General features: G+C 32.7%; 1 protein-coding gene across 1 annotated transcript; it reads left to right on the top strand.

Annotated features, from left to right (window-relative positions):
- The first annotated feature begins 211 nt into the window (after nucleotides 1–211).
- LOC140744708 (E3 ubiquitin-protein ligase Mdm2) lies at nucleotides 212–14,616 on the top strand. The gene is made up of 5 exons (XM_073076343.1): nucleotides 212–708; nucleotides 2,587–2,649; nucleotides 9,309–9,436; nucleotides 9,768–9,953; nucleotides 11,960–14,616. Exons 1-5 carry the CDS (start codon nucleotides 612–614, stop codon nucleotides 12,581–12,583), a joined length of 1,098 nt encoding a protein of 365 aa, XP_072932444.1. The 5' UTR covers nucleotides 212–611; the 3' UTR covers nucleotides 12,584–14,616.
- Nucleotides 14,617–17,469: the final 2,853 nt, after the last annotated feature.

Here is a 17,469-nt window from a genome sequence, read left to right as displayed (position 1 = left end):
GTGTAACAAAGGTTACACACAGCAACATTTAATTTCTGTAAAAATACAATCAATTATTTATTTACGGATCTACGCTCATTACTTACTTATTTATTGTTAAAAAGTAAGACGTCACAAGAAAAAATCGATTTGGCAATCGATTATTTTAAAATGAAAATCGATTATTTTTTCCAATCCCTAATTTTAACCGAACTTCCTTAAAAATAAATAATGCATTTAGCATTGGTAGGTTATAAGATTTGTTCATTTGAATAGTATTCTGCGCCGAGAATCGTACAAAATTAATAAGTAAAGTTAACTTTATATCCAATGAGAGGATAAACTTGCCAAGAATATTTATTTGCTTAAAACTTAAAACTATAGAACTTTTGTAATAAGTGTAATGACAGTTTTTTAACGAATTTTGATTGGTCAAAATTGAACGTTGTAGGGTTACGTATTGGTCCAACCGACAAACTGTAGGAATGTCTGTGGTCAAAATTAACGTTACGTGCATTGTGTCCAATAGCAACGGAGTGTTTTAAAAATCATATGAACTTTCTTATTATCGAAACCGACCAAATGTGTAACGAGTCGAGACAGGTCCGCGTAAAGAGTTAAAATATACCTTGATGAACAACTTAAACATCATTAAAGGACCAAAGTCGGAGGATTACGACGTTTTCGACGGACTGATGAATACTATGGTGTCTTGTACTACGGCGTCAGGTATGTTATTATTATTATTCCGTAGATTCTAGAAATCGAGTAATTTTTGCTATAAACAATATGTCATTGTATTAAAGCCTAGTTTTCGATGGACGCATTCGAAGGTCATTTAATAGGAATTTCTTTCATTCATACAAATACAACCTCTAGAACTGATGATTATGCATGAATTTGTATGTGTGAGTGTGTAGTAATAGTATGTGTAGTATGTAGTAATAGTATGAGTATGGTAGTGAAGAGTTTCTGATCATTTAGTTTTTAGCGACGATTGTATGTGTAATAAGGTTACAGGTTTTAAGTGCAGATGCAAAAGATGCAACAAAAAATGCTGATTGGCATCAGCTGTGTGCCGGCTTTGTCTTGACAATAATGTTGGCTTTTAGTAACTTCAAAAGTAACTTGCTGATGTTCTTTGAAAATATGCCTTTTATAAGTATTTATAATGTCCTTGTTGAATATAAACATTGCAATAAAATTGACTATATTTTTTTTCAAAGTAAGCAACTTGTCATATTGATATTTTTATATAAATGATAATACTAAATATGAAAAATTTAAGCTACTTATTGCTTGATGGCCAATAAATGTTATAATAAATTAATACTGTTATTATAGGAGATGTTATGGACTATTTTTATATATGAATTGGAGAATCAACATTTTTATTTTTTACCTCGTTGAAATGTAATAATATCTATAAGTTAAGTGACACTAATTTTATATTAAATAGATAATACTTATATAAATGAAGAATAATTAATATTACCTGTATTGCTAAATCATATTCATTTTATTAAAAAAATATTTTTGGCATAAAGGAACAGTGCTCAAAAAATTTTGTAAAGAAGTATTTCAGTTCGATCATTTTAAGTTTAGTGAATTAATTATCAGCATGTCATCATGCTGTCTATTAAAATAAGGTGGATTGCTAAACTGATCAAAGCAGTGATAGCCTAGTGCTTATGAAACGCTGCCTCTTGATCGAGGGGTCTGAGGTTCAAATTCCACCTCTGATTTTCAAATTTATGTGCGTTTTAATTTCTAATAAACTATCACTTGCTTAATTGGTGATGGAAAAACATTGTGAGGAAACCTGCATGCCTGAGAGATTTATAAAAAAAAATCTCATAGGTATGTGAAGTCTACCAATACGCACTTGGCCAGTGCGGTTGACTATGGACTAACTAACCCGTGCCCAGCAGTAATGGGTTGATCATGATGCTCAACTGATCTTTGTTTTAACAAGTGTTATGGTTAACTCTAGGGAAAAATGACTATAAAATCTGTATTGTAGCAAAAAGTAAATATGTAGCACAAAATTGCAATATGTATGATAATAGATTTGTGTTTCTCAGTAATGTTATGACATTAAGTTTTAAAGAACAGTTGTTCTTGATGGTTGTCCTTGTGTGTTCTCAGTACCCACACCAAGGGTTATGTAAGAGTGAGCCTATTGCAAATAAGGTGCTTTTACTAAACAAACACTTTAATAATTTTGTGCATTTTACAGGAGAGCAATTTAAAGTTTTTATTCTTGTATAAACTGGCATATCTCTGTTTCTTGTATTCCAATTGAAATATGCCTAAAGCAAAAAATCTTTGTTGTATTTTTATCTATGATAACATAGATAAAAATACAACAAATATTTTATAAAAAATAGACATATTATCTACGTTATGAAATCGACATGGAAAAGAGGCTACCAAAAAAAATTGTATGATTTTCTGCAAAAGCTTGTCACATTTACATAAATAATTTATGGTGTTGAGTTAAATGTCAATGTCGTTTAGAATTCACATAACATTTTTTTCAAATGCGCCAAGAATAAAACTTCAAAAATATTTTTTACTTATTTTTGGTTTAATGAAATTTTCCAGAGCCATCAATAAGCAGACGTTGCTCCACGGAGACAGTCTTCAGCATACAGGACAGGGAAACTGGTATGATATTATATATTTTTTTAATTATTTTGAATATTTGTGCTTATGTTAGTTATACACAGTGTTGCGGTAACTGTGTAATCTTGTGATATTGAGTAGGTATGTAATATTGTTATTTCCAAAAATAACTTTTAGTACTGTTAGTTTTTTTATTTACAGAGCTTCTGATCTCTGACAGATTTAAAAAATCTGTTTAAATTATAAGTGATTTCTAAAAATAAAGTAAAGTCACTATGTTAAGAACATTGATTTTTTATGAACTTAAATATTAATTTCATCAAGTGATTATTAACTTATTTGCATATTTTACTTACTTTTCCTGTTATATCGTAATAATCAAGCAATCTTAATTTACTATGTAGAAACCTGTATATAAAATTTGCAATCTTCCTTCCTCTTTCTTACTATTTCTTAGGGTATGTCCATACTATGCAGAATTCGATCTAACTTTAGACATTTTTCGTCTATGCAAGTGAGGAAACTACTTTATTTGCACGCGTCACCCATGCCAAATTAATGCGAATGACATCATTCCCACTCATATGTCGTAGTCATAAAACTTTTTTGGCCGATTTAACGTCGATATTGTGGAGATGCCCTTACTTAGTCTGTTGGACTCATTCTTATTTTAGGATTTGTCGTTTTTTTTCCTTAATGCCTCAAATATATTTTGAATACTAGATACCTAATCTTTTTTATTCCATATATATCGTTCAATAATACGCAAGCAAATAAATTATACATTTTATTCATAAAATTTTAAAGCTTATGAAAAAATCTGCCAAATATAATTCCATTGTAACTTTCTATAATGTAATGTTCCCACGAACAGCTAAGCTATTAAGGATTATTTGTTTCATAATATTGACACAACAAATAACTGTTCTTAGAGGCATTATTCACCGGTGAATCAGTGGGTATTATTCTGGGGGTTACAATACAATACAATGCAGTAACTTGTGCAAACATGTTCACATTTAATGACGTAGCCATGTGTCAACTTGTCAGGTTTACATGTCATTGTGACAATCATGAGCATGACCCACGCTTATCAAAATGTTTCTAATTAATCATGTTTAAAAATAGCTGTGATAATTTGCCAATTAAAATATAACGGATTTAAATTCATGTTTATATCTATACATATTATTATGAGGATTTAGTAAATTTGGTGTTTATGATAACGCACGATCCATCAAAGTGTTAAATTATAAATTGATTGGAAAATAATTTCACTGGTATCCATATGACAAAGAGACATAAATTCTATAGCAGAAGGAAATCGCTTGTAACTGTCATTTTTCTTGTGTGGACGAGTGGTTATACTTAAACCCGCATTGTAAAAATGTAAATACTATGGAGATTTTATGGGTCTAAATATTTTGTACCGAATTCTAATTATTTGTCCAAAATAAAAGTAACCCAATTTACTCCTTATAACATCAGTTAACTGTCAGTGAAATTCCTGTAAAATTCCGTTCAGCCGTTTCGGAGAATTATATTTTTACCACGCTTTTATTAGCTTGACATTTATGTATGTATGTAACAGAATATTTGAACTCGATTTTTACTCACTTTGAACGGTCCATTTAATTTAAAATTTTGAATAATTATCAAGAACCGATGACAATACACGATTTTAATAATTTTATCCCATTCCCCTCATCACGATCCTCAGGAATCTGGATTAACGATTTTACTTGTGCGATTTTAGTGTGGTTTTTAGTTTTAAGTAACGTATATTTATTTCGTATACTTTAAGTTAAAAATGCTGTAATTTTGACATTACGAACAGACATTTCAATTTTATTTAGTTGTATAGATTTAGCCGCTCTCAGTGGAATGCGTTCCTATAACCACGCAAAAATAACAAACAAAGCTTACAGACTGACGGGTACTTCGTTTTCCTCCTTTCTTAAATGACTCAACAAGTTAGGGGGACCAGTTTGGACATGTCCTAAGCTTGCAAAGCTTTTTATGTGTGCACACACCTTTATAAATATTAACCAAGTTCCCGACGTGGCTTCGTGTGAAGTGTGTACCTATGCAAGTCACTGTATTTGCATTTATTACTTTATCTCTTTGGTTTGTGATAATGTAACATTGAGATGTTAATTGTATTCATGTATCTTATCCAAAATGTTTTTAAGGCCAATTTTTAAACTTACGACGGACTTCAACATAACTAATTTTCAGAGGAAGTCTTCTTAAGTTCAGTACAATAGTTTAGATGATAACATCTGACAAAATAAAATGACCTTTAACATTAGTACTTCCGCGTTTCATATTAGACTGTGATGTCATAATAGTCCGCAATTCTACATTTAGTATACATACAGTTAATAGATCTTAAACTGTGTAATACCTATATTACACCGTTATTTTATTATTTATTTTTACATGATCTCATATTTAGTTTGACGCCATGTGCGACTGCCATTGTTATTTTAGATAATATTTATTTTACACATTACATAACACCGAGTCATGCAATGTGATAAGTATAAAATTCGAATAAGATCTGCATTTCAATTGTTGTTGAATATTTTACTGATATTTCGACAGAAGTTTGCGAAATATTTATTTATTTAATAAGTTTTTGTACACAAAAAATCATACAATACAGAAAACATAGAAATAAGGTACAAAGGATTGCTTATTCCACAATGGAATTTCTTCTAGCAACCCTGGGACAGGAATGTGCATACGAAAGGCAAAATTAGTGTGCAAAAAAATTAATAAATAATTTTCTTGTTGATAAAGAAGACATAACCTTAGTGGTATAGGTTACGCCATTTTTATTTTTGCGGGATACGATAAAATTCATTTAATTAGATAGATAGGAGAACATTTAAATAAACGCCTAATGATTATTGTATAAATAAAAAAACTGGACTGTTTTAAAGTAATTAAATTCTCTGGCGGCACAATTGGGGTTCCGCCCCGGGCCTCCGATCCTGGGGTGGCCCCGAAACACAGTTGCTAATTTATGACATGTGTATCAGTCCGCGAAAAAAAAGGTGACCGATCGAATAATTTTTCATTTTGTAACACATTTGTCATTTTGTAAAATCAATCTTTTTTTACACTGGGGGCTCTCCATTCAGATTCTCATTTACAAATAGAGGTGGGTCGAACAAGTATTTTTAAATAACGTTTTTAAAATAGTATTGCGATTAGCATTTTCATTGATCATTGGAATAACAACGTAAAATGAAACGCATATTATTAAATTTATTTTATCTATGAGAACAAAAAAACTACACTTAGGATCAAGATTTCGATATAAAAAATGCTATTTTATGAATGCTAGATGAGCTAATTCATTACTTTTCATTCAACGTGATTCGCCGTTTTAAATTTTACTATAAGATGGCTTTTTCATTATATTTGTTTTGACAGATTTATAACTACAACTTAGCAATTTATATTGTAGTTGTATTATTAAAATCTTCATGTTATTAATAAAATGTTCGTTAAGTGTTTTTTCATCCTTGCCTACTCCTGATTAGGCGAATACAACAAAACCTCATAACTATGTTAAAATCTATATACCGGCGTACCAAAGAATGGGATACATATACGTGGTATATATATGAGGTAAAAAATATCAGCAATATATACCAAAAATGTCGTGGTTTTGAGATATTTGGAGGTAAAGACCGCACGATATATGAGAATGTTAGAAAAATAATTAATATGGCGGCGGGTGGATTATCAGCTTCCATATAAAAAAAACGCACATTGCTAGACGTTTACTCATTACCTTTAGTTTTTTCGTATTGTATAAGTAATCGACCCGTACAAACCTGCACAGGTAACTGCGATAAAACCGCTAAAAGTAGCAGGTCCTGAAATAAGTAATCATCAAGGTGTAAAAAAATTATGAGGATCGTACTTCCAATAACTTCAAATTGACAGCAGCTTACAGGAAAAGGTATTTTGAGTATTCGCCAAGGATATGGTGAAAATAATTATAATTTACATGAAAAAAAAATGGTTGAACGTTATGAAAAACGGCCAAATCGTCAAAACTACACTTGACGAATTATGTACTAACTCACGCATTAAATGCAATTTTACACTTTTAAAGTATGACTAGACTGGAAAGTTTCATCGTTGAATGCATGTAAATTTAATAGCGAAGCATTAGTCACTCGTATGTTATACTAGAGTCCACCATGAGGATGTGGCATATGGGTGACGAACAACTAGCTAATTGAATCGTGTCGTGATGTGACGTTCATCGTGTTTCGTGCTAATGCACTCCCACGATTTGTTTTGAACTGTCCTATTGTTTTACAGAGAGTATTTTGCATACAATTCAATGGTGTGAATTAAGAAGCGTATGAAATGCATGCAATTGGTGTAGATTATATATTTCTTTTTGATTTTTTTTTCGAAAACATGCTTGGATGAATTGAGTTTTGAATTTTTGGCACAAAACTTTAAATCATATTTATCTGGTCTGTATTTAATCTGGAATCCCTTATTAAGATATACTTATAATGTCACTTTGAAGAATTGAATGCATGTCTGTAACTCTGAAACATGATATAAAAACTGGTTCATGTAAGAAATTTATCCTTGAATTATTTTTTTACAGAAGGTAAAATGTTTCAATGTCATCTTTATATTTTCTTATACATAATCATTTATTGCATGTGTAATTTATAAAATGCATAATATCGGTAAAGACTGAGGTAGGCCACGGGTGTGTTTACTAGCCCTAAGATCCGAGTTAAATGTCTCATTCAAGTTCACTATTCTAAATTATTGCTTGCTTGACATACAATTTTTAAATATAAGGTGTGTTTACATTTTTCCTTATAGTATACTTTTTATAAGTCCTCTAGGACTTAAAAAAATACTGAAAAATACTAAATGAAAATATTAAATTACATTTTTTGTTATTAGTACATTTTTTTAATTAATGCATGTTTGTTTTTCTGTTACCATTCATATCTGATTTCCCAAAAAATATTTCTCTTTAATCTCTATTTTTTTGGTATGAAAAAGTAAAAAATAAAATATTGTCCGCGTAAAACCGCTAGTCCGCTTTGAATATAGAAATGAAACGCGTTGCCATAGCAAATCGTATGACTGCACCTGCTGGCAACAACTTCAGAGCGGACTAGCAGTTTTACGCGGACTATACCATGCTAAGTTATGCCAAATTGCCTTAAAATATATGATTGGTGTGTGGAGGGTGTTGCATTGTTTGTATGACATACTAACGTGCGTGTATGGTAACATTGTCAGATGTAATCATGCCCCGTCGCCTGCAGCTGGCCAGGGCGCCCCAGGATTGAACCCCGAAGACGGACCGCTAACTGATCACCTGCTTCTATAACTTGTACTGTTGTTAAGTTATGCTGATGATGCTTTTCATTATTATTAATATAAATTATCATGCTGGGTTTGTGTACCAAAATTTCTATATGCATATTAATTTGGCAATTCAAATACATGCAGGCTTTCTAACTTAAAAATTAAGGGAATTATATAGGAGACAGAATGAAAACTTATTGTAAAATAAAGTTGCTATCTTATTTACCTGATTGATTATACAAGTCAGTCATAATTTATAAGATTAATTTAGTTATATATATATATATTATATATATATATATATATATATATATATATATATATATATATATATATATATATATATTATATATATATATATATATTATATATATATATATATATAAACAGATAAAATAATTCCATAAAACTATAAATTCATGGGCAAGGACTATTGCGTTGATTAAGTTTAAAGTAACTTAACATAAGTACAAGTAAGTATGCTTACTCATAAATGCTAAATCACAATATTTTAAACTATAAATAGTGTGATTTTATTAATTTATTTTTGTTTTCTTTTTTCTTGTCAACATACATTTTCTTACTATTGTCGTCGAATTTACAATATTTTTTTTAAATACAATAGATTTTTTGTATTTTTTTAAGTATTTAGATTTATGTATACTTATAAAATGACTTATAAATAGTAGAACAATTGAATGTAGACATACATATTTAGTGTTTGATGTTGTTAAGAATGTATGATGTAATGTTTTTGTTAATGTTTGTTTGTTATGCATGCTTAATTTAAAGTAGTATTAGAGTAACACAATTTATAAGTTAAAATAATTATGTAAGATATTGTAAGAAGTAAAAAAGTTGACCATCAAAGAATTAAACAAGTCACTGACAAGACAAAAAAATATAGTTAATATAAAAAAGGATATATATTTTCGATTAAAAAAGGAATTAGAAAGGATTAAGAAAGGAATTGGAAAATAATAAATAAAAAAGTAAAAAAAAAATAAGTACGTGACTAGACAATGACAAGACGAGAAAAATCTATAAAATATCCATTACAGAACAAAAAGAAATTAAATTTTGACAAAAAAAAGATATATGAGAAAAATATTAAAAAATATATAAATATAAAAAAATACAAAATTAGCAACACTTTTCAAATGGAAAATTGAAAAAAAGGCAATAGCAATAGTGGCAGAACTTTTATTCGAAGACACCCAAGACCTCGGCTGGCAAAGTTGCTGCTGACCGGTATAGGGTTGGCACCGTACAGGGGGTTGGCATCACGGGGTGGGTGTGACTCGTTGCTAAATGTACGATGTTTGTAGATTTCTTGCGCGACACGAGCGACACAGAGTGGTGCGACAGCGACGAGGGGCGGATAGTTGAGTTCGAGCCGGACACTGCCCCCGAGGAGGAGGGACTCGTCGATGGGGACTCCTCTGGGAATAGCGACGTGAGTTTCTATAATATAATATAGAAGTAGCAAACGGTCAGGCACAGCCAGGCTTGGTAGAACCCTTTGTGGTTCGACTCCGGCAGAACCACAAAGGGTAATGATGCAGTTTTAGTATTTATCAAAATCGGCCTCGTAACTCCTTTCAGCATTTTTCGCTAATCCTTAAAGTTTCGGATTTGGCCCTGAAGGCCTATTTGAAAAATTCATCCTGTACATCGCTGTTAGGTGGAAAAAATAAGCTTTCTAGATGTAGATAATTCTATTACAAATATACACGACTTCTATTGTGCAGCAGAAAATTTATACAGGACTCTTATGCTAATTCCAGAACGAAATAATATCGACAAAAGTGATTGAGATCTTGGTGCGGGACGACGGCGACCTGGAGCTGGCGGACTCCGAGCGGTCGGGCGACAGCGACGGGGAGATAGGCTTCCACGACTACTGGAAGTGCGCCCAGTGCCGCGCCGAGAACAACAACCCGCTGTACCGGTACTGCGAGAAGTGCTTCAAGGTGAGACGTCACACTGGTGGCACATTGTGCGCTAGGCTCGGAGCAGACGGCGACAGCGACGGCGAGATAGGCTTCCACGACTAGACAGGTGGTATTTTTTTTGTTGGTAAGATGGGAAACGTTCAAAAGTTATCCGATGCAGTGGAAGCGGCGGGTTATTTAGGATTTTGACCCATTAAAACAACCAGTTAGCCGTCCTCAGGATTATGTGAAGAACTCCAGGATCTTAAATAAACATAACCTCTGATCTGAGTCATCTTTGCGCCGGGGGGCATTTAAGCTCACACATTCGGGTGGTTACGACGATGTGCGGTAACACATTCCGTCATCCTTCCCGGGTTTAGATGGGCGGGTCGAGTTCCCACAGACCGCCCGCAACCCCAGAAGAACTTCATTAGTTGCCTCTTGCGACAGCCAAAGGATACCGTAGCTCTAGTCTAGTTCCGAGACTACAAGGAAAAATCAGTTAACTTACGAATCTAATATTGGACACTTACTGTTAGCATCCTGTCAACTAAGATGGTCATCATCATCATCATCATCATCAACCCATTACTGTCCCACTGCTGGGCACGGGTCTCCTCTCAGAATTAGGCCATAGTCCACCGCGCTGGCCAAGTGCGTATTGGTAGACTTTACATACTTTTAAGATTTTTTTTTTTTTTTTTTTTTTATAATAAGCAGTGATAGCCTAGCTAGTGGTTAAGAAACGCGGCCTCTCGATCGAGGGGTCCGAGGTTCAAATCCCAGGCACGCACCTCTGATTTTCAAATTTATGTGCGTATTAGAAATTAATTATCACTTGCTTAAACGGTGAAGGAAAACATCGTGAGGAAACCTGCATACCTGAGAGATTTATAAAAAAAAAAAATCTTAACTAAGATGGTCAATGTTAGTCAAATACAACTAACGGTCCCTGGGAAATTAAATTAGTCTCTACAAACATTGTTGATATGTCGCCATCCCATAGTTAGTACTCTCGAAGGTGCTAGAAGGTAAGCTGTATACCATTCGACCAGGTCTGTTCTTTGAGTGGTAACCAATGGACATGGGTCTGTCCGTTTTTTTTTTTGTATAGGAGTAGCAGACGAGCATGCAGTACACCTGATTGTAAGTAGCTACTGCTACTCATGGACATCTGTAATCAACCCCAGATAGATTAACATATTCCTACCTGAACTTAGCCACAGTTGTGCCGCTGCCCCTGAGGACTAAGCTGGAACGCCTAAGAAAAATATGTCTCCCTTACACCCTTCAACCAGAACGCTGTGTTCTGGTTGAAAGGTGTAAGGGACTGCCTATAGGGGAAATAGGTGTGGCAGTGGTGGTGCCGAGTCAAACCACAAAGAGTTCTTCCTACCTTCGGTCTGTGTTAACGCTCCGGGAATACGATGAATCTACTCTTATTAAATAAAGTAATGACTCCTTCCATTCCAAAAAATTGTATTTAGAAATGAAAGAAATAGAATTATTCTTATCGCCGATTTAAAAAATGTTGGATTTTATCGCAGGCGTATCTGACATAATGTAAAGCGTGTGTACATGAATATATTCATAATAATAAATGTATAATATCAAAGTTTAAGACATTTGCACGTGTTTTTTTCAGCATAATTCTAAAACAATATTATAATTATAATTATTATGTTTGAAACCCTTCATATTTATCAACTAAAGGAGAAAATTACTCTTCACACCTATTATGCACTTACGAATTTCATTATAATGCTTTGAAGACTAAACTATATTTGTGTATTGTGATTTATAATTATATATTCGTATTTCATATAATAGACATAATATTTGAGTATTTATACTTATATCTATATGAGGATTTATATTATCAGTTTTTTTTTATAAATTATTACAATATTAGTTATTTTTAATAATTATACAATTTCCTATTACATTTAAACGCCTGTTTCTTATTTTATTTTATACATGTATTTTGTGGAATCTACTACCGATGTAAACTTAATATTAAAATTTTACCAAATGTATTTTAGGAACGTAAAAATTTCTTCCCGCCGAGGCCGAAGCGGAAACACAAGCTCGACACGAGAATAGATAGCGAAACGATATCTCGTACACTCTCGCAGGACTCTGGCGTGGAGACGGTCGCTAACAGCCAGGAATTCAGCCAGGACCTCACCCCGGACCTCAGCCAGGACCTCACCCCGGACCTCGGGCAGGACCAGGTGGACGGGCCGTCGCGCCCAAAACACAGTGAGAATAGGTTAAGCGATGTACTAAATAGGAACCACAAACGGCGCGCGGAGTCCGCGGATAGGAAAAATAAACGGATAAAAGTAGACTATTCCGGCTCCGAAACGGATTCTGAAAAGGATGAACCGGTAATACAGCCGCTCGTTAAAATGATCAGCGATCCGTCGTTGACAGTTGAACCAGAGTCACTAAACCAAAAGCCGATAACGTTACAAGAGAAGCTAGATACGGATAATCTATGTATAATGTGCTATTCGGAGCCGAAATCCGGTGTGTTTGTCCACGGTCGTATAGCTCATATATGCTGTTGCTACAAGTGTGCTCGACAGGTGTGGGCCAAAGCGAAGCGTTGTCCCGTCTGCAACTGTAAGGTCAGCAATGTTCTCAGGGCGGTCGTTATGTAGTATATTGTAGGCGTTGTCAGGTGGGGTGGGTGGGTAGCTACCCAAATTCATGTAACTTGTTTTAATCGCTGAACAATTAGTGGTACTTTTTTCTTTTATTTGTTATGGCCGGTGGAATGGGAATAGAATATTTATTAGTATTGGCTTAAACACAAGACTCGACGTCGTATCGTGGCACGTTGCGATGTCGCGTCGCGAAAACCTACGACGTACATCGTAAAAAATCACAACGTTTTGGCTGCTATTTCCAGTATCATTTAGTACTGTTATTTTTTTCTTTGGCTAGAATTTTATTTATGCAAATTATTTATATCGTCCAGTTTAACATTTCACAATGTATTTTGAATTGCAGCGTTAAAATCTCTAAAAGGCAAAATCATGCGTATCCACATTTGAATAATAAATATAATTTCATAAAACAATTTGTTATTTGGCCTACTTATAGATCGTTAGACTCGTATTTTCTTATTGTTTTCAATGTTTAAATCGTTTATCATTAGAAACAAACTTGCGAAGACATCTTTATATTAAAAAACAATTTACATAGTGTCTGTAATAAAAACAAATTCAAGTGACACTTGGTTACACCATAATTTCTTTTAAAGGCCGAAAAATGTAGGACTCAATTTAATTCAACTTGTTCTATGCAAAAAAGTGTCATTAAATTTCTAGTTCATATATGAAGTTCCACTAATTGTAAGGCGTTATATATTTTCCGCTAGAATACATAAACCGCCCTATTCCACCTCGACTACGCATATGTGATTCATAGTGTCATTCGGTTCCACCACTTCCACTAATAAAATAATACAAAATAATTTATTTGAACAATATCTACGTCAAATTATCTATATGAATAAAATTAATTTACCCGTATAGCTAGTCCGTAGTCATATCATTTGAAAAAAAAATACCGCTAACCCGTATATATTTTGATATTGATTTTTGATTTTGATATTTTCGTGTGCAATATCATTGTGAAAATAGGTTTTAGGTTTTTCAATGTTCAATATCATTTTTTATAATAAGCTTTCACTTCTTTCCTTTCTTTTTTCTTTATTATTAGAAGTAACAGTAGATCTTAAGTCAAGTTTATCAAAACATATAAGTGATATTATGAAAACGGCCCTTTGAATGACACTATGACAATACAATTGGACTATTCATATAAAAGTTTATAAAAAATAACATATCATTTTGAGGAATTTAACAGTGATATATTTTAATTTAATATTATTAACGCTGATTACTTATAATATATACGAAACGGTCAATATATTCCGTAATTAAAATACTTTAAATAGAAAAAAACAATGGTAAATGTTTGTAAGCCGCAACATTCAGGAGTTTCAATGATTATATACAAACTAAAATACAGTAATAAATACTTTAATAAATGTAAAATAACATTTAGGCGTAACGGCCACAAAGATAGAAATAGTAAAAATATAAAACTTACTCCTAGTACATAATTCATTAACACTAATATTACAATTATAATATAAAAAAATTAAAAGAGAAAAGATTTCTTTGTTAGTTATCGGGAAACTCTGAAACTGCTGAGCATAAAAATAATTCTTCTATCTTTGGTAAGGTACATACATTATCCTTTATGTAGGCTATATTTTACCTCGTCACGATAACGCAGGTGAATCTAATTTATAAAACTATGAAATAAAAAACGGTGATTCAACATCTTTTTAACACCCCTTTATTAGCTTGGGTTGTATCTATCTATGTAAGTATGTATGTAACGGAATCTTTGAGCTCAATTTTCACCAATTTCCACATTTCTGATTACTTTGAAATTTTGCACACGTATCAAGGACCGATGACAATGCAATAATTTGATAACAGTTTCCCATTATCCTTAGTAGATGAATTAATTCCCAAATTTATAAGTTTGTCACAGACTAAAAACTGAAAAATAAATAATATTAAAAAAAACTAAAAAAACACGTTTTTATTGCTAATCGAACTAAAAACTAGATTTTTTTAAATTAAATTTGGAGTAAAAAGCATGGTGTGCGTTTATTATTATTTTACTGCGGTTCATAACTACTCGTATTCTCTCATAGATAATTGTCTATATAATAGAATAAAAATATAACATTTAAAAATTACCAAGCATCACACGCTTTTTACTCTAAATTGAAAAAAATATATCTTCTAGTTTTTTAGTTCGATTAGCAATAAAAGCGTGATTTTTTAGTTTTTTAAACTATTGTTTATTTTAATAAATTAAAACTGTCATCCATTTGTAGCAATCCGTTAAAATTTATATTTAGCAAGAAAAAAGAAATGTCTTAGACATGTTTAAATTAAAATCCAAATTGCCCCGGTGCTGACATCTTAGTAATAAATTATGTAAGTGATAAGAAAAGCGGAGTAGGTAATTGTAACGCAATGTATATATCCTTATTGTAATCCACCGATAAAAGAGAAGTAATATATTTTCAAAAAATAATAATAAGTTAGGTGTTAGGAAAGTTTTCGAGTTCGCTACAAAGTTTTAGGAGACTTTTTATAGGAGCTTACACCGATACAACTAATTTTAGTTTGTTAATTATTAATTATATATCGATACGCTTGTTCTAAGCTTGTTAAATGTTTTTAATGTAATATCATCACTAGGTACGTGTGACCAGGGATATTTTTTTGCAGAGGGAACATTATTTTGAAGTATCGCGCTTCGGGCTTTAGCTTTATATTTCGCGATTAAGTATGTGATAACCTCAGATCGGAAATGTATAGATGAAGCCTGATGAACATTGTATTGAAGCACTTATTACTTGTGTGAGTGATTTGAACGCCATGAGGGATTTCGTGAAAGTTGCGATCTCTTACGTCATAAGGAATATTTGCGGCAATGAATGCCGTCATATTAAACGCGGTCGCCGATATTTAAATTGGCAAGTGTTTCTATATTTTGTTCGAGAGGTTGTCTATCTTTTTTTATCCGAGGTCTTCAATTTGCGGAATTCTTGGCGGTAATTTAAGAATTAGTTACGTTTTCTTGTGTAAATAATATAGGTCGCCAGGTTTTTTGTTATGTAAATAAATTTTATTGATTATAATAAAAAAAAATCTTATAATCCCTAAAATGTTCCTGGTCAAATTATTATTTAATCACTAATTTGAGTTATATCTTCCCACCATGTTATATAAATAAAGATATTATGTTTGTTTTTTGAGATGATGATTTATAAATAGGTTAACTTTATACTGTGCGAAAAAAATATATGAAAAAATAAAAGAATAAAAGAAGTTAAAAAAAGAAAAAAAAATGCGATTTAATATTTAACGAAAAGATCATTAATAAAAAACTTTTCTTTTCAGGATTTTTGACTTTTATTTTACACCTTAATTTATTTTATAATTTTGTTACGTACAAACATCTGTATCCGACCTTAAATAGGCGGAGAGTTCCACGTGATTACAGATGCGTTGCTGCTTGTGAGGATTCTACATGATACACCTCGTATCAAAATCTAAAGTTTTACATAGTTACCTTACCAGAAAACTAGCATAGGTATAGTCATCGCCTGCTAGTCCGGTCTAAATATACAAATGAATCGCGTCGGCGTAGTAAATTGTATGACTACACCTGCTCGCAACTAACTTCCGAGCGGACTAGCAGTTTTGCGCGGACTATACTAAGTGCAATTACGGCGAAATTCGATGCATTGAAGTGTGCTATACTTAACTACCTACTATCTGATATGTATAATAAAATACAGGAGACAGGATCTTCCCTGTGACTAGTGGAAATAAAATACCACAAAATTTGTTAAAGATAACAAGTAAGTGCGGCGACAAATTAAGATAGCACATGACTTAATTGCAGAAAAGGCATGTTGCTCATATTCTGTACAGTTGAGGTATATTTTACTGGAATCTGCCATTATACCTACGCCTTAATCGTCCAGTATAACAATATCTTTAGTATGCTGTATCGCCTTCAATATGTTTACGAACTCGCAAAAAGACTGATCTCACGCAATTATGCGTAAGAAGTTGGCGTGTCACATCGCATAAGTACTAATCCCAGCAGCATCGTAAAGATGATTGCTGTCGGACCTCACTGCGTTGCATCTTAATTCCAAAGTCACTGTCTAGCGGAATAATCGCTTCCCCCCTGGACCCGATCCTTGGGCAAACACTTGCTAGACAAGACAGTTGCTAACTGGCGAAAAAAGAAAATTTCGCCAGAATCATGACACATTTGTGATTTTGTAAAATAAAATCAAATTTTCACACTGGGGGCCTCCATTCAATTTTCCGCCCCGAGCTTCCGTAGAGACAGTAATTGAATAGTAAAAGAAATCATGCATTACACTAACAATATATGGTCTGAAATAACATTTTAGACAAAGCCATTGATTCCCAATTCGTGACGCTATGTTAGTAAAAGACTAATCAGGGTTAGTGGCCAACCCAATTGCTTTTAAAGTTTACGCGGTGACCAAAATCTAGAATTGTGTAGCTCGCGAGTGAGTGATATAAAAGATATATATCTTCACCAAAGAGCTAATCACTCATCAACTCCGACGGATTTGAATTATATCTTTATATCCGCATCACATGGTTTAGTTCATAGATTCAAACGATTCCGGATATAAGATCTTCTTCAACTCAACAGTGTTATACTAGCTCGCGAGTGAGCGATGAGTCAAATGAGCGACTGACTGAGAGTGAGTAGTGAGCCTGATTCGAGTCAAATGCGTTGATTGAGATATATAACAGTTACGGTTACGTATTAAACACTAAATTAAAATATTTTATTGCTAAGAACATGGAAACCGGGATATACAAATAGCGTTGGCTGTGATAATTCATATATAATTTCTTGCCAGTTTTGTATTAATTATAGGAATCAAAAATGT

Source organism: Epargyreus clarus, unplaced genomic scaffold, assembly GCF_041222505.1.
Source record: "Epargyreus clarus isolate Ecla_fem2 unplaced genomic scaffold, WU_Ecla_fem_2.2 ptg000009l, whole genome shotgun sequence".
NCBI lineage: Eukaryota > Metazoa > Arthropoda > Insecta > Lepidoptera > Hesperiidae > Epargyreus > Epargyreus clarus.
The sequence above is the reverse complement of the archived record's forward strand: the minus strand, read 5'-3'. Positions and strand labels throughout refer to the sequence as shown.